This window comes from Pyrus communis, chromosome 10 (genome assembly GCF_963583255.1).
Source record: "Pyrus communis chromosome 10, drPyrComm1.1, whole genome shotgun sequence".
NCBI classification, from domain to species: Eukaryota; Viridiplantae; Streptophyta; class Magnoliopsida; order Rosales; family Rosaceae; genus Pyrus; species Pyrus communis.
The window spans coordinates 1,110,225-1,134,825 of NC_084812.1; the positions used below are offsets into that span (position 1 = coordinate 1,110,225).

Sequence of the window (24,601 nt, forward strand, 5' to 3'; positions counted from 1 at the left end):
CATACACTTTATATACGCATACTAGCTGTTTGCATGCATTTGTAATTACGTGATAACTTTGGTAAGGTATATATCCCATTTCAAAACAAAACATGCATCAACGAGAAACTCTAGGACTGATCATGTATATATATAGAACTAGAAAGTCGGTGTTGATTATGATTAGCCTAATCACATGTTAAAACGACCTATGTATATACGGGACGGATCCGTGACGTCATTTTTTTACACAACACGTTTTTGTGAAATATATTCCGTAATGTATTTTAACGATCCGAACCATTATCTCTTGGGCCTTTCTTTAAAAATGAGAGAGAGAGAGACGGAAAGAGAGAGAGAGCAACTTCTTAGCATACTGTAACAAAATCTGAGAAAATGTATATAAGAGTATCGTAAGAAACAAGTATTTACCACAAGACATTTGTTTGTCCTTTTCTTTTGTTTTCCTTTCTTTACAGCTATGTAACTTTTTAGATAATTTCTCACACTGAGCCGACCCATTTTGTTTTAAGTAATGGTTTTGCGTGGGACTGCGGGCAGCCCGCAGTGATGAGGACCTTTCATGAGTTATACTTTCGATGTTCTTTTTCTTAATCCTAAAAAAATAAAAGGTTTTTTATTTGAACTGAAAATTGAATATCAAAAAATTAGATTTTTGATCGACCAAATTTACTTTGATTTGGTCTCAAAAGGTCTCTTTTGAAAGCTAAAGAAATCCTCAAAATGAATCTTTCTCAAAATATGCCATCTTGACCTCTAAAATACCCAAAACGTCTAGAAACGTCAATTTGAAAAAGTTGTGCACTGGGCCTTTATTTCATTGCTACAGCCAAATGGCTTGGTAGAAAAATCTGAAATTTTGATAAAATCATCTTGAAAGACTCACGAACATCCATCAATTGGAATCACTTCAAAATTCATCCATTTGGTCACTTTTTTCTCCACAGGAAGTTGAATGTCCTACATTGAAAATATATAACAAAGTATCAAAATTCTACCAAAATAACCAATAAACTATAATTAAGAATAAGGTAAAATATATGATATAATATCGACCCATCAACAACCCTATTGGATAACCATTTTGTTTTCACTTATGGTTTTCGTTTTTGTATTCGTTTCTAATTTATTAAATATCCAGGTAGGGTCCTAATAATGTAGTCAAGTTCTTTGTTCTCATCCAAATGCAAAAGGACAGTAAGAAGCAGTCACCAACCTTGATGCTAGTGGAATATAGTTCAGTCATTGTCCTTCACAAGAAACAGATAAACCACCCAAAATATCCTCTCCCGTACATCTACAGCCTATCAAATATAAAGGGTGTCGAATCTACCATTATTATCCCTTGAATTTTCAAGTGGTTGGCATTTAAACTTCAAAGTCCACCACTTTTTTTGTTCCATGTCTTCGTACTTCAATAATTTACATGGTCACTCGGATAGAACCCCATAGCCTAAACACTTGCAAAATTCAGCAACTCCATCAAAGTTTCATGGAAAATCTTCCTATCCGTAAAACCCCTATCCCTCTATTTTCCGTGCTTGTTTTTCTCCTCCATTTCTCATCCCTTCACTTTCCCTCGTTGGCTTATGAGCCCCCTGATAAGTACTTCATCAACTGTGGGTCAAATGCTAATGCCACCTTCAATAACCATGTCTTCACTCCAGATCGTTTCTTCCACTCGAAGGCGAGCAGCTGTATCAATGGCGGCAACCAGTCGAATCTTTACCTTACAGCAAGAATTTTCAGGCGAGAATCCTACTATAAGTTCGACATCACTGAAAACGGTACTTATTATGTACGTCTGCATTTCTTGGCTTTCGCCTCTTCCTCAAGTAATCTCTCCGCTGCTACTTTTGATGTTTCGGCTTTTCCTAATATTTCGAATTCTGGATTCATGTTGTTGAAGAATTTCACTGCTAAGAATAGTAGTGGCAATTCTACGATAAAGGAGTTCTTTCTTGGCATTCATCCTGGCTCATTTAGGATATACTTTACGCCTCGTGGATCGTCTTTTGCATTTGTAAATGCCATTGAAGTCTTCCTTGCCCCTGCAAATTTCAGCCCTAAGAATTACACAAGTAGCTCCCCATTAGTTCTACATACAATTTATAGGGTGAATGTTGGAGGTCAAGAACTCGAACCAGATAAGGACAAACTATGGCGAAACTGGGATCCTGATGATCTTTATCTGTTGAAGTCAAACCCTGTATGGAAAGTTGGACCCTTACAGACGCCTAAGTACTTGGAGGATGAAAACGAGTATGTAAATGATGGTTTTGTTGCTGCTGCTAATTATTTTATTGCCCCAGATTTAGTTTACGAGACTGCCAAAGTAATGAACAATGGTAGTAGCAACCCATCCATTTTGTTCAACATAACCTGGTCGTTTAATGTGCGCAGGAACGCTAAACATCTCGTCCGGGCACACTTTTGTGACCTTGTTGGCCAAACTGACGACATTGTTTTTAACTTGTATTCTAATGGAAACTTCACTAAGAATGTCAGTAATTCCGTGTTTAGCTACCAGATCCCTTACTACTATGATTTTGTGGTGGAGTCTAAGGAGTCTGAACTCATTAACATCAGCATAGGTCCTAACGTAGAAAAAACTTCCACTAACAATTCCTTTCTAAATGGACTGGAAATGTTGGAAATAATGGAGGAATCGGCACCAATTCCATATATGAAAGAGCCCAAGAGCATAAATGTCACTGTTGTGGTTGGTTCGGTTCTTGGAGGTCTGTCTCTTATCTGCATTTTGGTTGTCGGGTTCTTGTTCGGTTTGAAATACAGAAAGGCAAAGCATGTTGAAACTTCGGAATGGTCACCAATGCCTGCATTTGGAGGAGGGAGTACCCACAGCAGGTTCAGTGAGGGAACGATTACTGGCTCCCCTATGACTTATCTAAATCTTGGGTTGAAAATATCTTTTGCTCAACTTCAGCAAGCAACGAACAACTTTGACCCAAAATTTCTGATAGGCAAGGGTGGCTTTGGGAACGTCTATAGAGGAACTCTATCAGATGGCAGAATTGTAGCTGTCAAGCGAGGTAAGCGACATGAACATAGTTCAGGTCAAGGGCTTACAGAGTTTGAAACAGAGATAATGGTTTTGTCCAGGATTCGTCATCGCCATCTAGTCTCCTTAATTGGGTACTGTGATGAAGGGTCTGAGATGATATTGGTCTATGAGTTCATGGAAAAAGGGACCTTGAGAGAACATTTATATGAATCAAATTTGCCTCGCTTGTCATGGAAGCAAAGACTTGAAATATGCATTGGTGCAGCAAGGGGTCTTCATTACCTCCACAAAGGTGCAGCCGGAGGCATCATTCACCGCGATGTTAAGTCCACCAACATCTTGTTGGATGCAAAATGTGTTGCCAAAGTTGCTGATTTTGGCCTTTCAAGATCTGGTCCACTTGATGAAACCCATGTCAGCACAAATGTCAAAGGCACTTTTGGTTACCTAGATCCCGAGTACATAATGACTCAACAGTTGACAGAAAAATCGGATGTTTACTCCTTCGGCGTTGTTCTCCTTGAGGTGTTATGTGCAAGACCTGCTCTAGCTAGGAATCTACCAATAGAGCAAATAAATTTAGCGGAATGGGGAATGAATTGCAAGAAGAACGGATTGCTTGAACAGATTGTTGATTCCTCACTCAAGGGTCAGATTGATCCTAGCTCGCTAAGAAATTTTAGCGAGACAGCACAGAAATGCTTGCAAGAAGATGCTAATGATAGGCCTACAATGGGGGATGTACTGTGGGACTTGGAGTATGCGTTACAGCTCCAGCAAACCGCAAAGCATAGAGAGCCCCATGAGGACAGCACAATCAATGCTTCATTAGAATTCGTATTGCCAAATGTTCAGCGTTTTCCTTCCCATAGCTCTACAATTAACCCAGATGATATAACCCTTTCCAGGGTGGATGAATCGGACACGGCAACAAACGAAGTATTCTCACAACTGAAGATTGGTGATGCCAGATAAATCTGTGCAGTTTGTGAGGTATGTAAGTTAACCTTGCTCAAGTATCTATAGATTGAATAGCTATAAGTTCACGTGTGCCTTGTTAATTTTAGTCTTACTAGCCTTCATGCACGCACTCATGCGCGTGCAGAAGACATTTTCTAAATCACGGCATGCTATTTGCAACTTACACGTTTTAATATATTTATATGCGTAAATTCACAAAAGGAAAGTCAAATATTTGAAGTAAATGAACAATTTTAGATCATGCTAGAAGAAAACCCTCATAAACCAATTAAAGCAGCTGCATTCACGTAATAAAATCGATTTTTATAAAATTTACATTAAGAATAAAGAAAATAATATTTAATAAACAATTGATTGAATCACATTATTCTTAGCCCATTGTGAGGCTAAGCTCATCCCCTCCCTCTTAATGTAGATAACATCGTTTGTTAAAAAAAAAAAAAAAGATCATTTGACAACTAATTGAATCACATTATTATACGTGTGTGAGAGACTTTTTTGTTGCTAGCACTATGCATCTTTTAAATGTTTAAAAATTAAAAAATAATATTTAATAAACAATTGTGTGCAAAAGATATTTTTTTTAATCACAGTGCTACGCACGACAGACATTTTTTTTATCACCAACGCTACCTGCCTCTTACAATATTTTGAACAAAACATTCTTGAATTTTCTTATTTTTTATTATATTTTTCTTCCCCATCACATGGGCACTATCAGCTTTGTCATTTGTTTTTTTTTTCCTCTCTTCCTTTTCATTTGTTTATTCTTTTTTCTCTCCCAATTTATATTTATATTATATTTTAAGATTAATCTCAATTTACTACTCTAAAGTTTTTTTGTTTTCAACATTTGGTACATGAAGTTTTTTTCATCCCAAAGTAGTACATAAAGTTATAATTTTAGGACACGTTCATATATCTGTTAAGGTTACTGTTAAATTTAACCGATGATGTGACATTCACAATAATGGTGCGTCACGTAGATATTAAAAAATTAAGGGAAAAAAAAACATTTTGGTCTTCTCCCTCACCCCTTCCGACCCCCGCCCTTCTCTCCTCTGCACCCACCCTTCCCCCTCCTCCCTCTTCGACTCCACCCACTCCATTTCTCTCTCTCTCTCTCTCTCTCTCTCTCTCTCTCTCCCTCCCACATCTCTCTCCATCAATGGCCTCCTCCAAGTCCACATCTCTCCTAAACCCTATCAGGCTCCGGATCTCCTCCTGGACCCACGTCTCCGCCCGTTTCTTCGGCCTGGCGGCACCGCCTGGAGAAACCAAATCCATCAAAAACCTAACAATCAAAACCCACATTTCTTAAACCAAACAGACTAAAATTTCAAACAAAACCCCAGCTCAGAACTACACAAAAAAGACTAGAAATTCAAACAAGTCCCTGTAAATTCCGTACAGTAAAAAAACAATAGAAAAATCTAAATTCCAGAAACAAATGTATCAAAACTGGATCATACAACAACCCCAACAAATTGAAAAACCCAAACGAGAAAGAGATAGAGGAGCTAACCTGCGAAGCCAATTGAGCAAAGCTTCCCACAAACCCATTGAAGAATCTTGATTTCTCTACGCTTAGAGAGAGAAAGAGGATGAGAGAGAGAGCAAGAGATCTGTAAAGACAGTCACTCTGCCTCCCTCCAAATCGAGGCTTTAGCTTCTTCGTCTTCATTCTTCTTCTACCAATATCACTCCTTCTCCATAAATACGAATTATTTCGTTTTTGTTTGTTTTTGATGGATTTGGTTTCTCCACCGGTGCCGCCGGGCCGAAGAAACGGGCGGAGACGTCGGTCCAGGAGGAGATCCGGAGCCTGATAGGGCTTAGGAGAGATGTGGACTTGGAGGAGGCCATTGATGGAGAGATGTGGGAGGGAGGGAGGGAGAGAGAGAGAGAGAAGGAGTGGTGGAGTCGAAGAGGGATGGGGAAGGGTGGGTGCAGAGGAGAGAAGACCAAAAGTTTATTTTTTAAATTTTTATTAATTTATTTTTTTAATATTCACTCAGCATCCAGTCATTTTCCACGTGAATGTCACATCATCAGTTAACGGTAAATTTAACAGCAAACTTAACGGATGTATGAAAATATTCTAAAATTATAACTTTATGTATCACTCTGGGATGAACAAAAAACTTCATATATCAAATGTTGAAAACCAAGAAACTTTATAATAGTAAACTGAGATTAATCCTATATTTTATGATAACTGATAACTCATATATTTCATACATTTATACCATCCATTCCTAGTCCTTTTGTGATACTTTTGAGTTAAACTAGTTGCATTTAATTTACCCTCTTTTGTGTTAGTGTGCAGCTAATTGTATTTTGGAGCTCAGTTGAGGACAAATAAGACAAAATGGTTCTAAAAGTGGAGAATTGAATAAAGATGCTGATGTAGACAAAGAATTATCAGTGGAAACTGAATATGATGATGAATATGGCTCTTTATAAGACCCATAACAGCAAAAAAACGTGGGAATTAAATGCCGAATTACTGGGATGTATTAGCAATTTGTAACAGCCTCTTTAACCTTATAAACTGAGAGTTTCAGCCACTTTTACATAAGCTTCCCCTTGGGGACGCCCATAGCTCTCTCTCTCTTCTCTTTCTTTAACCTTTCTTCCAGAAACAAACCCTATTTCCCTTCACCACCCGCTGCTATCGAAGAACCCACCCAGCCGCACTGTTCTTGGAGAAGTTCAACATCAGAATTGCTTCAAGGGGGTTTCTTCTATGAACTTTAATTTCACTCATGTTGTTCTTGATATTTATATATTTTGTAATCATGTTGTGTAGTTAAGTTCATAGTTGGAGAATTCGATATAGCCTTGCAAACCTACTCTATGTTATTAAGTGAAAGTACTCAAATTACCAATATGTGTTCTTGTTTCATTCACTGATTTTATAGTATAACTTGTTTGTTAATCTTAATGTTTGATCACCATTAGGGCAACTTATGAATTATTTGATCCAAAGTTATAGTACACATCATGCTTAATCTTGGTGGACGTGTGAATGAATGAAGAAACTGTTATGCATACATTCTGCCATGTGATTTCTTTGGTTCTTTGAAGTTTTATTGATCTTAATGGATTTTTACTTGCTAATCTAAGTTGAACATCACAACCAGGTTGCATATATAGGAGTACTTGATCACAACCACACATCAAATGGATGATCATAAATAAGTAAAACGAACCCTAGTTGCAAATTGAAGAGTTGAATGCATTTTGACTTAATTTCATGGAATTGACTTCTAATGGTGAAATCAATATTCCTAGTTCCATTTCCATTGTTTCTGACAATCTATCATGCATCTTTATCTTGGATTGCATTTTAAGTTACTTTAATCTAAATTCAGTTTTCAATTTCATTGGTTAGTTAGGGTTCACATAAAGCTAGTAATTTGTAAAGGTCTAATCAGTTCCTGTGGTTCGACACCCTTACTTGTGTCATTATACTATCTTTATATTTGCACGTGAAAGAAACATAACAATAACCAAATTACCAACTTGCCCTTGATTTGATATATTATTTAGGCAGGTTTTGAATTTTTTTAGTTGAGGGGCAGTTTTGTCCAAATATTTTCGTCAAAGGGGTGACACCAAAAATTTTGTCGGCATCAGGTGACACCAAATTTCACTGTCCATCGCAATGCTTTCACTGTTCACTGCACTTCTCGCTTTATTATATAGAAGAAGATAGATAGATAATGGGTTCAAAGAAAGAAAATTAAACCTTCAAAAAGTATTACAGCTGTGAACGGGACTTTAGAATTTAGATATAAATTAAATTTATGATTCGGTGTTAATCTAGGGTTTGCTTAAATAGCTAACGTTTGGAAAAATATATATTACCATCTGCTGTTGCTTAATCCAGAAATAATCCAATGCGACAGTGATGGGTGTAGTGGGTGTGAGCAAATCATAGATTCAGTTATTCCAAATAATTTAAAGTTAAGGCTTTGGCTTTTGATTAATAATAATAATAATAATAATAATAATATTGTCACAAAGTCCAAGCACGAAAGACCACAAAAGATAGCAATTTCTTATCTACCATCCAGTGGATTAGGTTTTGGTGGTTCTGTTGTGGGTGAAAGTTCACCTGATCCCATTGACAAATCAAGGCAATTAAGGAAGAATACAAACACACACACACACACACACACACAAACACTTAATAACATTTTCTTTTAACACATGTAATATTATCTATACTAAGGGGTAGGGAGTGGGTTAAACCTCACAATGAGCTGACCATAATAATTTGGTTTAAATTTGCTTTTGCGAGAATCAGACCGAAAACCTCTCACTTATGTCTTATGTTTTATGTTTTCACATGGAAAGCTAAAAACTAAACTTGTTCATATGCTTATTATAAAAATTACCACGTACATTAGAGTTTAGAACAAAATTTTATGTTCATGGCTTAAAATTGCAAAAACTTCGTCTTGCAATTATATACTAAAAAAAACAGAAAAATGTCATCGAACAATTGTAGGATAACCAAGCCTAGTGTATAGTCTGGCTCACCAAATCCATCGTCTCAAAGTTAATTATGGTTGTTTTTCATTATTAAATCAAGTATTTTCAAAATACAACATTTTGGAAACATTTGTTACTTTGTATTCTCGTAATTCAATGCTTCGATTCCACCATTGGATCCTTCAAATAACAGTAAGCAAATCATGAGATGTATCACCAATAAAAGATAAGCACGTTAATCACTACTTAAACATTAATTCAATCACCATCAATCACGTCATATGGTTTACAAAATATGATTTAAATATATAGTCTCCCTAATATTACACTTTAAATAAACTATCACATTATCAAAATCAAGTATTCGATTGGGAAACATAAGGAGAGCAAGATATATTCTTTAGTGTGCTGGACATACGGTCCGGTACACTATGTGTCATAATACAATTAGTTGAATTTTTTTTCAAGTTTTCAACTAATTGTATTATGACACATAATTTACTGGGCTGTGTCCCGAATGAAAGTTTAGATTGCGACACACTAAAAAATCTCTCAATAAGAAAAGAGAGTCTCCAATGAAAGTTTACATTGCGAGAAATAAGAAATTAAATAATCACAAATGGTATTTTATTACATATTTGCAGGCTTTGCGTTGGGGTTAGTTAATTCTATTTCTCTAATTTTTTTTGCGGATCTTTTCATAATAAAAGTGCTCATGTCGACCTCTTTTTCCTATTTTTGGTAAAGAAAAACCTCAATTGTTTTCTGTTGTTTTTTTAACCCAAATTAATTTCTGTACCAAATTGTTATTGAATTAAATGCATCAACATTCATACATGCATGCGATATTCACGTCAAACTGGGTTTTTCACGACAGTTGATAAAACGTGCATGTTTCGATTTTTATTCAAAAACCCTAATCAGTTTTCCATAAAATAAAAACCCTAATCGCTTTTACCCTAATTACTTTTAGTTTTGCCAAATGAAATACAAATATAAGATAATGATCTTTTTTGAAAACCCGAGCGAAGTGCACGTTAAGAATCCAAAAATCAAGACCAGGTGGGTGGCTGGGCGCCGCTGTCAAACAGTAAAACTAGGCATATTTCTACCATTTCATGATTTTCTTTTGGTAAAAGGCCAATCTTTGTACCTTCCGAGAGATTTTTAATTTGCCGAAAACATAATCCGGTATATTAAGTATCATAACTAATCATTTAATCAATCACTTATATTATAACATTTGATATGCTAAACCGTGTTGTAAACACACAAAAAAACTTTTGTACCTTTCAATTTGGAAAGCAAACTCATGGACCCACTTAGCAACTTGCAAGCAACTTCCAACCCCACCTCTAACATTAGCAACTTTATTCCATACTATATAGTTAATTCCCATGCTTTATGCTCATCTAAAACGAAAGCCATATATAAATAAAAACAATCAACATTCCGCAGCTCTTTTACGTGTAATGAGTCAAATTTTACGTCGTTAAATTACTGGCTTTATATAAATCAAAGTTTATGTACGTAACTGCGGTTGTCTTACTTTACATATAAGAAGTAAAGTATTTTGTAAATATATTAGTAATCTTGAGCACTTGATTATTGTGCCTTTATATGTATGTTTGCATGCAAATTATATATTGACACGGACGCAAAAACACATCCTAGAATTATACAAAAATGTCTCTTCTGTAATTTGTCGGTAAAGAAAGAACAACTTGGAATTAATGACAATAATAAAAATAGGGTCATAGTCAGAGAGGAAGGAGACCAATGTCGTGAGTAGATTTCTCTTGACGTGGTTTCCCAATAGTTTGTTGTACGTATTATATGCCTTTTTTCTATCTTTGTAACACAATTATAGCAAATTGCAGATATCTCTCTTTAAACTGTTAATTCATCTCTCTCTCTCTCTCTCTCTCTCTCTCCCTCCTGTTACAAAACACCTTCACTTTTGGCAAATTTTCAGTAATCTCAGCTCTTCACTTTTTCTTTCATGGATTCCCCCTCCTCCTCCTCCTCCTCCTCCATTTATATATAAACACAAGAGCTACAGAAAGAAAAACTTAGAGACAGAGAGAGAGAGATCTTGTTGCAGATGGGTTCTGATATCTTGCAAATGGGATTCATTTTCTGGGTTTCTTTTAGTTTCTTGGTTTGTACTGTAAATTCGAAGGTGGGGTTTGGAGGAGGAGGTGTGGAAGGTACAGTCCGCATCAATGGCAGAGACGCCATTGCCAAAATCGACGACGATTTTATTTGTGCAACTCTTGATTGGTGGCCACCTGAGAAATGCGACTATGGTACATGCAGCTGGGGTCGTGCTTCTCTCCTCAATCTGGTAATACACACACACACACACACACACACACATTTACATATACATACACATATACATAATGTCTCTCTCTCTAGATCACCTACACCTTCATATGTTTTTCTTTAGATTTGTAAATAATCACAAATCATAAATCTTTTTATGTCTTTGGATTTTTTAAAAGTTTATATCCTCTGATTCCATTTTCTGTGTTTTTAGTTAAAAAAAAACACAAAAATAAATAAATAAACTGTTCTATTGAAACAGGTTGTTTTCTGGGGTTTTCACAATTAAACTGATCCAAAGTCTTAAAATTTACTTTTTCTTATGAATTTCTATGAGTTTTTGCCAATTTATGATTCCAAAATATCCGAAATCTATCTTTGTTCAGTGTTTTTGTTCATATTTTTTAGCATTTATAATGCTTTCTGATAATTATGTGATAATTCCTTGTGCAGGATCTAAACAACACTATCTTGTTAAATGCTATAAAGGGTAGGAATTTCTTGATTCCATTAGAAAAACTCGGTTTTCGATCCGGTGTTTATAAATAAGAGTTGAAAAACTTGCTTAATTCTCTGCTAATTGTGCAGCTTTCTCACCATTGAAACTTAGATTGGGTGGCACATTGCAAGATAAGGTGATATATGCTACACCAGATAACAAGCAAAGCTGTGATGCTTTTCAAAAAAGCACTTCTGAGATGTTTGGTTTCACTCAGGGCTGCTTGCCTATGAATAGATGGGATGAATTAAGCTCCTTTTTTCAGAAAGCAGGGTAAAAGAATATAATCTCTCTTCCTTCTGCTGCTTGATTAAAGTTTAGATTTTTGAAAACAAGAGCACGTAACATTATCCGATTGACGATCTCTTCAGGGCTAAGATTATCTTCGGATTAAATGCTCTCACAGGACGAGCAATTAATTCGAACGGTACTGCAACTGGAGATTGGGACTACACCAATTCGGAGTCTTTCATCCGTTACAGCGTCAAAAACAACTACACCGTACATGGTTGGGAGCTTGGTAAGAACGCTTTTCGCACCAAAGTGTCGTTGAACAAGGTCACAAAAGTTATAACGTACTTGTCTAGAAAAAACTGAGTGTGTTTCAATTCTTGGCCAGGAAATGAATTGTGTGGACATGGAATCGGAACAACAGTCTCGGCGAGTCAGTATGTATCCGATACAACTGCTCTGAAGAAGATAGTACAAGACATCTACAAGGGCATCGAACCAAAGCCGCTGATCCTATCGCCAGGAGGATTTTTCGATGCAAACTGGTTCAAAGACTACACAGATAAAACCACCACATCCTTGGACGTTGTCACTCACCATATATATAATCTAGGGCCAGGTACAACTGATTGAACAAACACATTGCAAAACATCCTGTTTTTCGGTTTAATTCCCATTTCCCAGCTTCTTAACTGATAAGAAATCATTGCCTTTGTATTCTCAGGGGTTGATGAACACCTTATTGAAAAGATTCTCGATCCATCTGTTCTTGATCGTATTTCTAGCACATTCAGCAACCTCCAAGGCATCCTAAAGCGTTCTGCAACTTCAGCAGCTGCGTGGGTTGGGGAAGCTGGAGGTGCTTACAACAGCGGTCGCCATCTTGTCTCCAATACATTTGTATATAGTTTCTGGTAACTTGGCCATAACATCTAAAGCATCTTCTTTCGTTCTCTTGTTTGAATTCTAGCACGGGTCATATTTTCGATGTTTCAAACAGGTATTTGGATCAGCTCGGTATGTCAGCATCTTACGATACAAAAACCTACTGCAGACAAACATTGATTGGAGGAAACTACGGTTTACTCAACACTACTACCTTCGAGCCTAATCCCGACTATTACAGGTAACTACATACCGATCTTAACTACCTTAGAAGCCGATTTTAGACAACATTTTAACACACATGATGCTTTATCCTGGCTTTCTCCGTGCCAGTGCTCTGCTTTGGCATCGGTTGATGGGAAGAAATGTCCTGGCAACGAGCTTTTCTGGACCAAAAAAGATACGTGCTTACGCACACTGCGCAAAACAATCTGTAAGTCTAAACCGCAGCTTCAATATAACGAAAGACAACAATCAGCACTCTTTGTTTTCCTGAGCTAATTACGATTTCATCTTAACAGAAAGGGATTACGGTGCTACTGATCAACCTGCACAATACCACCACGGCCGAGGCCAGAGTTGCCTTCAACACTACCTGGACTCTGCGACATAAACACAAATCACACAAGCCTCATAGATCACATGTGACCAAGCTCCAACAGGGTCCCAGAAGTTCAACAGAAAGAGAAGAATACCATCTAACACCGAAGGACGGAAATATACAAAGCCAAACCATGCTGCTCAATGGAAACGCTTTGCGCGTAGATTCATCCGGGATCATTCCTAGCTTAAACCCTGTGTATGTAAATGCATCGGAACCAATTTTGGTCGGTCCGTCCTCAATTGTATTTGCTCACATACCATACCTAGTTCCCCCTGCTTGCAGGTAGGCAATGCTGAAAGTGTAATCGTTAACATTGTTTCAATAAGAGAGAATACAATTCAATTTTCATCCTCCATCTTTATACTGTTCTATTCTTAAAAGTAGCTTAAGCAGTTACTTCTGCACCCGAAGTCCTGTGTTTGGATCTCCGCTCACCAAATATCGGAATTCGGAACCAATTCAAATGTTGACAAAAACATCTGACCTTTTGGAACATATTTATACCAAGTGAAGTTGTGAACTGTTAAAACAGCTGTACAATATCAGATTCCACCCGTCGTTGTTTGGGGGCTAACCAAGAACACTTATTCGAGATTACAACAACAAAAATGTGTATGTCATGGAAGATTACATATACATGTGCAGCAGCCTTGTTCTAGATGTACAGAAAGAACCAAATGGTGAATACTAGCTAATTTCCGAACACAGGTGACACTAGTTATACACTGAATGACGAATCCCGCTATTTGGAAGGCTTCATTCAAGAGAAAAAGACTGAACTACAAAAAAGGTCAGTCTGTCTTCGAAAAGGTTTGAGGCTTACTGCTGGCGAACACCAACCAAACGACTGTACCAGTCAGGTAGAAAAATATTGATGGGATGAACAATGATATCTGCATAACACGTAAGTGAATCAGTTAAGACGAAGTAATTAAACGATGTAAGCTTTTGAAGGTGGTAAAAAGTTGACAAGCACTAACAGAGGCTACTTACACTCCATGAATGAGTGGAATCAAGAAGAAAGCCGGTGAGGGCAACGCCTATTATTCCAGGTACCGCCCCAACAGTGTTGGTAATACCCTGAGTGGCAAATTTGAATCCGTCAAATCAACTGAATTTATATCTGGGTCTGTTTGATTTTAAGAAAATGCATTGACGTATTTTTGATTGATACTCATGTATATCAAGTCCAAAAGGAGATGAACTGCATACAGCTCTTAGTATCACGATTCACGAGTAAATTACGTCAAGAAATGTCCAAGACAAGAACTACCAAGATAAGTCAGACCAGTGAATTCAATCATGCAGGTCGATTGATAAAACGACACAACACAAACTTCCACCACCCACCCTTCACACCAGAATGAAGGTGCATATCACTAAAAATCCTAACAAAGATGCATACGATATGGATTTGAATTTAAGTTGATTAATAATCAAGCAAAGGGAAGAGATAGGATATAAACAAAAATAGGACGCTCCATTGCATCTTCCAGGCTTCCAGCACAGTAATAAAAATTCATGTGTACTTTACATACCAAAAGTATGCTCGCATATTCGGGTGACATGTCTTGATGGGTACAATACAATCCTGCACGTTTGAATATATTATGACTTTGCAGCGTAGGAGAAGAACAATTCTATTCACCAACCTCGAAAATCAAGCTTCAATTTTGATTGATTTGTACCTGACAAGGCAAAGCTTGAGAGGGCTAAACCACCAGTGAGAATCCCAACAACTTCCCAATGCGGCAACCCTAGATCAAGAGATGAAAGAGTCATGCAAGCTGCAGGAGATAAAAAGGCAATTGTTTGGCAAACTTTTCGGACCTACATGTACAAAACAAGGACATCAGAAACATTAAGAGTGTCTAAGTGCAAAAATTACCTTAAGCAAGTTAAGGAATGATGCAAAACTCATATTATGAACGTCACAAGTTTATTATGTATTTCACAGGTAAAAGTAGCAATTAAATAAACAACTTAACAGAAACATATCCATAAACTTGAGAAAACTGTTGAGGGCATTTTTCATCTTTTGGAAAAACCTAAAGAGTTTCTTCCAGATGGAGTTTTCTGATTCCATCATATACAACAGAGTAGCTCAATCTGAAATCTTCTTACCGTAGTGGTTTGAACTCCACTAGAAATCAAGCTATCAGCAAATTGTGATGCAATGCTGGTCACAAAGATCGAAGCCAATGGAGGAAGGATAGAGACCTGAAACAAATAGAAACCCCTTGGTATCATGTAACTGAATAGCTTTATAAATTGATAAAACCGTACGAAGAAATATAATGCTTTGATGGGCATACTCGTTGAAATAAGTCTAGACTTACCCATGCAGCTTCTGTCAAATTCAGGTTCAGCTCCTCACTGCATAGAAAATAATATACTTGCCTCAGATACCAAGCCTTACAAACATTCTTATCAAAAAAAGATTAGATAACTTATAAATGACCTTAAGTTAATCTAGTACTTTTCGTTTTCCTTCTATTTCCCAGACTAAGTTACGGTCACCACTGTTGGCAAGTGTCCCCACAACTTACATTCGTTAAATAGACAAACAAAGGAAAAGCATACCTCCCAATCATTATACAAAGAAAAAATTCTGCATGAATTACCTAAAATAGGTGGGAAGCCACGCTAGGCAAGTATAATGACCCCAGCTTCCACAAAAATGAGCATAGATCATTGCCCATACAGCTGGACTTTGGAAAAATGCTTTCCATGGTACATCCTATTAAATAAAAGCAAGTAAGAAACCAAATTACTACACAGTAATCGCTATGTAAACTATGATAAAACTTAAAAGCAATGATATAAATCAAAAGGTTTCAGTTATTTTCTGAATTAGTCTAACGACAACAATAAAGTTTAACATTCGTCACTTAATTGTGAGCATTTTCCTCGTTAACACCAGCATTGCCCCAAGTCACACATACAACAGAAAAAAGAATCACACCTTCAACAAGTCACCCAATTCTTCGGTACTCCATGTTTTCTTCACATCTGTTGATTCGGACCCTATCAAGTATTTCCAAGAGAATAAAAGGAATCATCACTATGCAAGAAATTTGGTACGTGAAAAATAAGGCATAAACATATGCTTGAATATTGATGACCTTGCCAACAGCATCTGGTATAGTTACCAACTTACCACACTATCCATGACTTGAAGTATTGACAAATCGTTATCAAGATCAAGTACAATTTTTCTTGTGAAGTATGCTTTGTACAAATAAATAAATAGTCTTTGGCAGAGTCAATCCAATGTGACAAATTTTTTTGTCATGCATGAACGGGAATATACAGTGATAGAATGGTGTATATGTCTTTGGAAATGGTAGTGATCAGTGTAACTGTGGCGACAATTGTGATTGCTCAGACATTAGCAAAATGGTACTAGTTGCATCAGAAAGAGAGACAATGTAGTGAAGAACAATAGGAGAGAAATGATAGGCACAAACAATAGTGGTGCCTTGTCAAGCATGAATATTCATGAAGGAAAAGAATTGAGTATTATGAAGCTATCTCATGATTCCGAATCTGAAACCAAACAGTTTTTCCTTAACAAAAAAGATAATGACCGGAAGGCATTGGCTACTCAAAGAAACAGGCCCTTAATACTAAATTGACCTCTGATTTACTAGTCAACTTTATCTTCGGATAAGTAATCAACTGTGCATTTTTACATGAAAATAAGTAAGCTTTCTCCAAATAAACAAGGATAATGAATAAGGGATTAAATGCTCACGTGGAATTGATTCACCAACCCATGAGGCTTGTCCTTCAAGAAACTGAAAACCCAGATACCTTCAAGACATATATATTGGGAAACAACATGAGCATATTGCGAGACTTCAGTATTTATAACATTTCATATTTTTCTAAAAGAAAAGAGGAAAAAAGAGAGCTATTAACAATAAATTGGCCAAGTAAGTTCTTCTATAATTAATCATGACAGAAGGTTGGTACTTGGCAGAAAATCGAAAAAAAGGAAAAAGAATATTGTTTTTGTTCCTGGCATATTGATATAAACAAATAAATAAGTTTTCACATTGGACCAGAAGAAGTTAAGGGAATTAATTCTTCAGCAAAAAGAAAGGAGACCACTAATTCTGAGGTGTTTGAAACCGCTACTTACCAAGCAATCCCCAAAGAGGAAAATATGTAAAATACAGATTCCCACCCCAGATTTTGGATAAGGGGAGGAGCCAGAAGAAACCTGCAAGAAGTTCAAAGTTACAAATGGGCATCAATCAACGTGGAGTACACAACGAATATAGACATAAGAAAACCAAATCTTCTTTGAATCTTATCCATGCAACATACCCTGCAACACTTCCTACACTCAGACCACCAAAGACAAATGCTACAGCCCGTGAACGCTCTTCCAAAGGTATTGTCCTGCATCCGGTAAACGATTACTAGGGTTCTCAAACACAAAGAAATTGGATCCACTAGACAACCTGAATTTGAACAAAATAATGCTTCATGAACACCACCTATGAATCTACGATGGGCCAAACTAAATATATGAATGTCATACATGCCTGGCAATAAGGTCAGTTGCGGCGGATGGGGAAACGCCTTCTCCAATTCCTACCTGTACTTCAAAGAAAAGAGCTTTCAGTAAGTAACAGGTAGGTTTGATACTCAAACCAACAATAAGTTGGAAATCAAGCACGAAAACAAAAGGCTAAACAAAGTTGAACTGATTTACAAGAATCCGTAGAAAATAGAATATGTCGTAGATGAGCGTACCAAAATTCTGGACAAAACTAAACCAGGTGTAAATCCAGCAACAAGAGGGACAAGTCCCGTAGCCAAGGACCAAGTTAACACTCCAAACTCAAGAACTTTTCTGCATTAGAAGAAAATGATAGATAAACATGGCTTATCTGTCCCGGCCAAAAGATCAATAAACAAGCATTTGGGGATTGAACCAATCCCGCCACGGATGAACTGCATGGGTCTACGAGTAAATAAATAAGTAACATAATAAAAACTTGAAATGAGCTTCCAAAAAACAAACCTCCCACTAAATATCTTGGCAAGCCAACCTCCGGGCAACTGACTCAATGCATACCCCCAAAAGAACGACGATTGAACCAATCCCGCCTCGGATGAACTCCATCCAAACTGGTGAGACATTGGAATTATAGAAATACTCAGGTTCACCTGTCAATCAAACACCCAAAATCAAACTTAATCAATCCCGCATGCCAAAGGAACAAACTTAATTCGTTTAAAGCCAAAACGTAGTTAACCCACAACCCAAAATCTACGTCCAATTGCATTTTTGCATCAAAGTTCTTTCCTTTTCACCACAAAAGCATCAAAGTTTAAGCTGAAAATTTCAAGCCCATAACTTGTTCAATGAATGCCTAAGCGAGAAATAAATACAGAGCCACAGAACTACCTTATCCATGTTGCAGATGACAAAGGCAAGCGAAGTAGTCCCAATGAGCTTGTACCTCTGAGGTACGTTCTTCCACGGCGGCCAATCCCAATCAAAACCCACCTCCCCAGACCCGCTCTCCTGACTCAATTCCCCCTCAGAATCCGACCCAGAACCCGAACCAGCCCGTTGGACCTTATCCACCGGTAGCCCATTGACCTTCTTGGTTTCCCTGACGCTTTCCCTCTCCTGAATGCTACAAATCACTCTCAACTCCAAGTTGTTCTTCGGAGGAAACCGAAGCAAACGACGTCGTCTGGGTGAGGAGAGGGGAGATTGTGAGCTTGTGCTGTGTGAAAATAAGCAGGAGGAGCACTCGGCTCTGAGCGTGAGCCTCGCCATTTCCGTGCGTATCTATCCGTGACTAAAAGGTGGCAAATTTCAATTTGGTTTCTGTAAAATTTGGAGGAGAACGAAGAGGAGGAGGAGGAGGAGGAGGAGAAGAGGAGTGAGGAAGCGAGCCACTGCTTGCTGCGGGTGGTGCTGAAGAGTTGGAGGAATTTTTGGGCCACGGAACGGATTGGTTTGTGGCTCAGGATTTGTTTTGAATTTGGAATTTTCTGGTGGGGCCCGCGGAATTGGGTCCTAACTCAACTCCCGCGAATTTGGGACTCTGAAATTTGTTTGGGTCGTACGAGGAGTTTGAAAGGTCCAACGATGTTAATTGTCAAAAAATCCAACCCTTCTTCAATTCGATTCACCTGAGCCCAACTGTTGTAGAGGGTCATGAGGGTGTGAAACTTGGTACTAAAGTTACATGATAAGTGCCGCTAGTACTATTGTTTATTAGTATTTTTTTATATATAAATAGGAGTTTGTAGGTTCAATTCCCATAAATAGCAAATTCGATATCAAATTATATATAGCAGCTTATTGTGAGAAAATGGAGTAAACATATGTTACCTACCAACAGGTATTTCGCAAATAGCAAATTCGAAACTAATTCCACTTTTGTATCTTAGTTTTCAAGTGTGGGAAATTGGTCGTTTAGTATGTAAACTAGTTTTCGGTGGGAAACGTGGGTTAACTCAATTATCTATTTACAATATGAATTTTCTTCTCTTAATTTATGCGAGCTAGATTGTCTAATTGAATATTTATTTTTATCTTTTGTGGATGAAAAAGGAGGATTCGAACTTAAAAATAAGAAAAGCATTACTTCAGAATAAAGGAGCTTATAACATACTTGAATTTGGAAGAAAGCCATATCTGTTGTTTTCTGCGAAGACGCATAGATATTGATTATTATAGTCACGAGCTTTCCGGTGGAAAATGTGATGAACAAAATATGCTAATGAAAGTTGATCTGCGTGTGCTTTGTTGTGAGTAGAAGGAACCAAATCATATAAATTTTGAGTAGAAAAATTATTTAAGCTTGTGTGTGTGTCTATGTATATATGTAATATATGTATATCTATATATGTTCACCACCAGTGGATTAATATCGATCGCAGATTGACAGAGACAAAATGGCCATGACCAATTTTCAAGAAATGTCTATGAATATGGTGAGCAGCCACCTGCTGAATATATTGTTAAGGAATGCAGGTTTGGATCGATAGATTCTTCCCCAACATTGGCTGATCAAATTCCCATCATTGATATCGGTCTCTTCTCCCCATCATCTCCTCAATATTCTGAACAAGCAGAGAATCATGAGCTACAGAAATTCAGATAAGCAGGATGCTTCAGGTTATATCAACTCCATTTTCGTTTTCTTGGTACTATAGTCTATATGTAAGTAATTTTGTTATACATGTACCATGTTAGACATGTAATCGAATCATAAAAAGAAAATAATTTGATCCGATCTGATAATCTGATGTTAATTTTTTTTGTTGATGAAATCCGACGGGTTATGGATAAACAAGTTCATATCTGATTAATTGAACTAATGGAATTTCAATATGTTTTTATATATATTCATGATGGATTAATGAAATCAGGCAATAGACCATGGGATTTCGGATTCACGTCTTGACAAGGTACGCGAAACTGCAAAACAATTCTTTGCACTTCCAATGGAAGAGAAGGAAAAATACTCGGCTCTGAAGGACATGGGAATGATGCCATAGTATCGGAAAAGCAAGTTCTTGACTGGTCTTATCGTCTCACTCTCAGGGTCTTCCCAGAAGAGCAAAGAAGGCTTCATCTTTGGCCTCAAAATCCAAATGATTTTGGTTACGTCCGTACACTTAGGGTTTGCATTACTATTTCATGCATTGAGTATTATATAATTAGTCTACCACGCACACATCTTGGAGAGATTTTTTAATATGTCGGCAATACTCCCGGTACATCAGTATAGTTGTACAATTGGTTGAAAAATTGAAAAAAAAATAATTTAAACCAACTATATTATTATACTTGATGTATCGGGCTATGCTCAAACATACTGAAAAATTTATTCACATCTTGATAATTGATGAAGAAGTCTGTAAATTAACGTTCAGATATTACAACTGGTAGAAATATGCTAAAGGGATATGGTGTTGGTTGAAGCAAGATACATAACTCCTTACTTTAGTCAAAATGGTCCATGAGATTTGCATAACTCCTCACTTTGGTCTCTAAGATTTGAAATCGATAGAATTGGTCCATGAGTTTGTCAACCATAAATCATTTTGATCTTTCTCTGAAATATCTGCATTGAATAAGAATAAAATGACAAAAATACCCTCTAATTTTGTCAAATCATTTACCCTATTGTTTATTAAATTGAGGGTATTTTTATCAGTTTAATCCTTACTTAACATAATTTTTCATCAAATGACCAAAATGATTGATAGTGGACAATCTCATGGACCACTTCTATTGATTTCAAATATTAGAGATCAAATTGAGAAGTTATATCTTAAGGATCATTTTGGCTAAAAAGCCTTAATATATATAACATATGTATTAATGTGTATAATCTGTAGAGAGATGCTACATGAACATGCAACGAAGATAAAGTTGATGATGGGGCTAGTGTTTAAGGCCATGGCAAAGTCGTTGAATTTGGAAGAGAACAGCTTTGCAGAGCAGCTGTTTGGAGACCAATCCCTGATGCAAGGAAGGTGCAACTTCTATCCGCCGTGTTCGAGACCCGACCTGGTTCTAGGCGCGAAGCCTCACACGGATAGAGCAGCTGTTTGGAGAACAATCGGCATGCACCCTTTTAGCTTAGGGAAAGGGATCCGTTCCGGATCCCTTCCTCCAAATCATATGAATCCATCAATCCGAACCATTGAAATTTGATCCAATGACTACAAACAGGGACTCACTTTAAAAATTATAATAACTTTAACCGTTGAATTAAATTTCAATAATTAACATTGGTGAATCCCTAAGATTAAGAGAAACAGATACGTAGATGATCCATTTTCTTAACTTAATATGCATTGGGTTTGATTGGGAGAATCTTTGACCGTACGGGGCTCTTTCCCATACTTCATGTGACTCTCACGTGAACTCGGTCCCTCCTCTCCCTCCCTCATTCCTCTTGTTCTATCAAAGTAATCATAAAGGCAAGAAGAACAAGAGAATTCCTATCTATGTGATTTGCTTTCTTTTTTTTTTTCCCCTTCATTTTAATTTACTTTTATTTCATCAAATTGGGAGGAAAAAAAATGCTGAAAATATTGAATCGAAAATGCTCATCATATTTTGATTTAGACACCATTTATTTTTAATTTTATTATTATCATTATTATTTTTATTTCTTAGTAATATGTGCTGGTATGAATTCGTGACTTCAATTTCTAAGAAAAGAATTTATAATGAAAGAATTTTCAATCTGAAAAATAAAAATGAATTTTGGTTTGCATTATTATTTCAGTTTTCAAAAATATAAATTATTTGAGCTTGTGCGTATGTGTGTACGCACTCACAGATATATATATATATATCACCTAGTTGCTGGAATCCTTCGTCTTTCTTGCGCAAGTTGCTTTAAAATGACGATGTAAGAGTTTATCTGCACGTGCTTTGTTACGAGTAGATGGGACCAAACCATATAAATTTGGATCATATAATTATTTAAGCTTATGGATGCGTTTAATTTATGGCCATGCATGATTAATTATCGTGGAAAATAAATTTTGAGTAAATTATTTGAGCTTGTGCGTATGTGTGTACGCACTCATATATATATATATATATATATATATATATATATCCCCATCAGTGGATTAATATCGGTCACAAATTGACAGAGAGAAAATGGTCATGACCAATGTCCAAGAAATGTCTATGAATGGTGAGCAGCCACCTGCTGAATATATTGTTAAAGAAAGTAGGTTTGGATCCATAGATTCTTCTCCACCATTGGCTGATGAAATCCCCATCATTGATATCAGTCTCTTCTCCCCATCATCTCCTCAATATTCTGAACAAGCAGAAAATCAGGAGCTACAGAAACTCAGATCAGCACTCAGCTCGGCAGGATGCTTCCAGGTTTCCATTTCTTTTTATTGGTACTATTATACTATATGTTAAAGTATATTTTATTGTCTTTGCACTCTCCATGTTCGGACTAGACTACATCTTATCCAATCTAATCCAATCCAATCCAAAAAAGAACATAATTTGATCCGATCTGATAATCTGATGTTTTTTCGTGGATGAAATCCGACGGATTATGGATAAACAAGTTCATATCTGATTAACTAAACTAATGGAATACAATATATATATTCATGATGGATTAATGAATTCAGGCATTAGGCCATGGGATTTCGGATTCACTTCTTGACAAGGTACGTGAAACAGCAAAACAATTCTTTGCCTTCCAGTAGAAGAGAAGGAAAAATACCGCAGTTCATGGCGGCGCCGAAGGATATCGGAACGATGTCGTAGTATCAGAAAAGCAAGTTCTTGACTGGTCCTGTCGTCTCACTCTCAGGGTCTTCCCAGAAAACCAAAGAAGGCATCACCATTGGCCTCAAAATCCAAATGATTTTGGGTACGTCCGTACACTTTAGGGTTTGCATTACTATTGCCTGCCTTGAGGATTATATAGCTAGTCTACTATGGACACATCTTGCAGAGATTTTTCAGTGTGTCACAAATACAATTCGGTGCATCAAGTGTAATTATACAATTAGTTTTAAATTTGAACAAATATTTTAAACCAAATATTTTATTATTATATTTCAGGCACCTTAAAAAATTTATCCACATTGACAGAAAATCCGTAAATTAACGTTCAAATAAGAGAATATTATAATTTGCAGAAAGATGCTAAAGGGATATGGTATTCGTTGAAGCAAGTTGCGACTGTCACTTTGATATAATTGGACAAAATCCATAGATTAATATATAACGCATCTATGAATGTGTGTATAATTTGCAGAGAGATGCTACATGAATATGCAACGAGGGTAAAGTTGATGATAGGTATTGTGTTCAAGGCAATGGCAAAGTCGTTGAATTTGGAAGATAACAGCTTTGCAAAGCAGCTGTTTGGAGACCAATCTCTGATGCAAGCAAGGTTCAACTTCTATCCTCCGTGCTCGAGATCTGACCTGGTCCTCGGCGTCAAGCCTCACACGGATAGGTCCGGCGTGACATGTCTCTTGCAAGACAAGGATGTGGAAGGCCTTCAAGTATTGATAGATGAAAAATGGGTTAGAGTCCCCATTCTTCCTCATGCTATCGTTCTTAATCCCGGTGATCAGATGCAGATCATGAGTAATGGGATTTACAAGAGCGCCATGCACAGAGTGGTGACAAATGCAGAGAGGATGAGGTTATCTGTTGCTTTGTTCAATGAACCCGATCCTGAAACCGAGATTGGTCCGGTCGAGGACTTGATCGACGAGACAAGGCCGAGGTTGTACAAGAGTGTCACGAATTATGCTTCTATCAACTCCGAAAGCTATTATAGAGGGGAAATTGCACTCGAAACAGTCAGAATCTAATTTGTTCTATTCACTAGCTATCTTTTCCTGTTTTAAGTAACCTAATATATTTTGTACTATATAGTATATTCTACTTAGTGGATGCATGTGGTCTAATATCATAGTGGATAGAGTGTTGAGTTTATATCCATGCGTCTCGAGTTTGAAACTCCACATCTCCTAAGTTATTGTAATACTT

At 36.9% G+C, this 24,601-nt stretch overlaps 3 protein-coding genes and 2 pseudogenes across 4 annotated transcripts; 4 read left to right on the forward strand and 1 right to left on the reverse strand.

Annotated features, from left to right (window-relative positions):
• Positions 1–1,372: 1,372 nt before the first annotated feature.
• Positions 1,373–6,517, forward strand: LOC137747430 (probable receptor-like protein kinase At2g23200). 2 transcript variants are annotated; one of them, XM_068487535.1, is made up of 2 exons: positions 1,373–4,018; positions 6,329–6,517. In XM_068487535.1, the coding sequence occupies exon 1, from the start codon at positions 1,427–1,429 to the stop codon at positions 3,998–4,000; it is 2,574 nt and encodes an 857-aa protein (XP_068343636.1). In that variant the 5' UTR covers positions 1,373–1,426; the 3' UTR covers positions 4,001–4,018; positions 6,329–6,517. The 2 variants fall into 2 exon arrangements, with proteins under 2 accessions (XP_068343636.1, XP_068343637.1); XM_068487536.1 differs by having other exon boundaries at positions 6,336–6,506.
• Positions 6,518–10,466: 3,949 nt separating this feature from the next.
• Positions 10,467–13,492, forward strand: LOC137748672 (heparanase-like protein 3). Its single transcript, XM_068488841.1, has 9 exons — positions 10,467–10,856; positions 11,291–11,327; positions 11,426–11,609; positions 11,708–11,856; positions 11,956–12,186; positions 12,292–12,481; positions 12,568–12,693; positions 12,786–12,885; positions 12,974–13,492. Exons 1-9 carry the CDS (start codon positions 10,614–10,616, stop codon positions 13,340–13,342), a joined length of 1,629 nt encoding a protein of 542 aa, XP_068344942.1. The 5' UTR covers positions 10,467–10,613; the 3' UTR covers positions 13,343–13,492.
• Positions 13,493–13,522: 30 nt separating this feature from the next.
• Positions 13,523–18,980, reverse strand: LOC137748673 (probable anion transporter 6, chloroplastic). Its single transcript, XM_068488842.1, has 15 exons — positions 18,482–18,980; positions 18,095–18,240; positions 17,824–17,923; positions 17,613–17,665; positions 17,392–17,466; positions 17,204–17,284; positions 16,814–16,872; positions 16,022–16,083; positions 15,681–15,796; positions 15,396–15,432; positions 15,181–15,276; positions 14,745–14,886; positions 14,595–14,647; positions 14,050–14,136; positions 13,523–13,949 (listed from the first exon to the last, which is right to left on the reverse strand). The coding sequence occupies exons 1-15, from the start codon at positions 18,860–18,862 to the stop codon at positions 13,848–13,850; spliced, it is 1,590 nt and encodes a 529-aa protein (XP_068344943.1). The 5' UTR covers positions 18,863–18,980; the 3' UTR covers positions 13,523–13,847.
• A 1,009-nt stretch (positions 18,981–19,989) lies between these two features.
• On the forward strand, positions 19,990–21,760 carry LOC137746877 (protein LATERAL BRANCHING OXIDOREDUCTASE 1-like; annotated as a pseudogene).
• Positions 21,761–22,723: 963 nt separating this feature from the next.
• LOC137746646 (codeine O-demethylase-like) lies at positions 22,724–24,423 on the forward strand (annotated as a pseudogene).
• The last annotated feature ends 178 nt before the right edge of the window (positions 24,424–24,601 follow it).

Excerpts from the sequence above, each read along its gene's own strand:
- LOC137748673 (XM_068488842.1), bottom strand. The coding sequence starts at position 18,862 with ATGGCGAGGCTCACGCTCAGAGCCGAGTGCTCCTCCTGCTTATTTTCA. Across the intron at positions 18,241-18,481 it reads TCATCTGCAACATGGATAAG|GTGAACCTGAGTATTTCTAT; the intron begins GTAGTTCTGTGG and ends TTTGATTGACAG. Across the intron at positions 17,924-18,094 it reads GCCAAGATATTTAGTGGGAG|AAAAGTTCTTGAGTTTGGAG; the intron begins GTTTGTTTTTTG and ends CTTCTAATGCAG.
- LOC137748672 (XM_068488841.1), top strand. The coding sequence starts at position 10,614 with ATGGGTTCTGATATCTTGCAAATGGGATTCATTTTCTGGGTTTCTTTT. Across the intron at positions 12,482-12,567 it reads ACATTTGTATATAGTTTCTG|GTATTTGGATCAGCTCGGTA; the intron begins GTAACTTGGCCA and ends TGTTTCAAACAG. Across the intron at positions 12,886-12,973 it reads CACACTGCGCAAAACAATCT|AAAGGGATTACGGTGCTACT; the intron begins GTAAGTCTAAAC and ends TCATCTTAACAG.
- LOC137747430 (XM_068487535.1), top strand. The coding sequence starts at position 1,427 with ATGGTCACTCGGATAGAACCCCATAGCCTAAACACTTGCAAAATTCAG.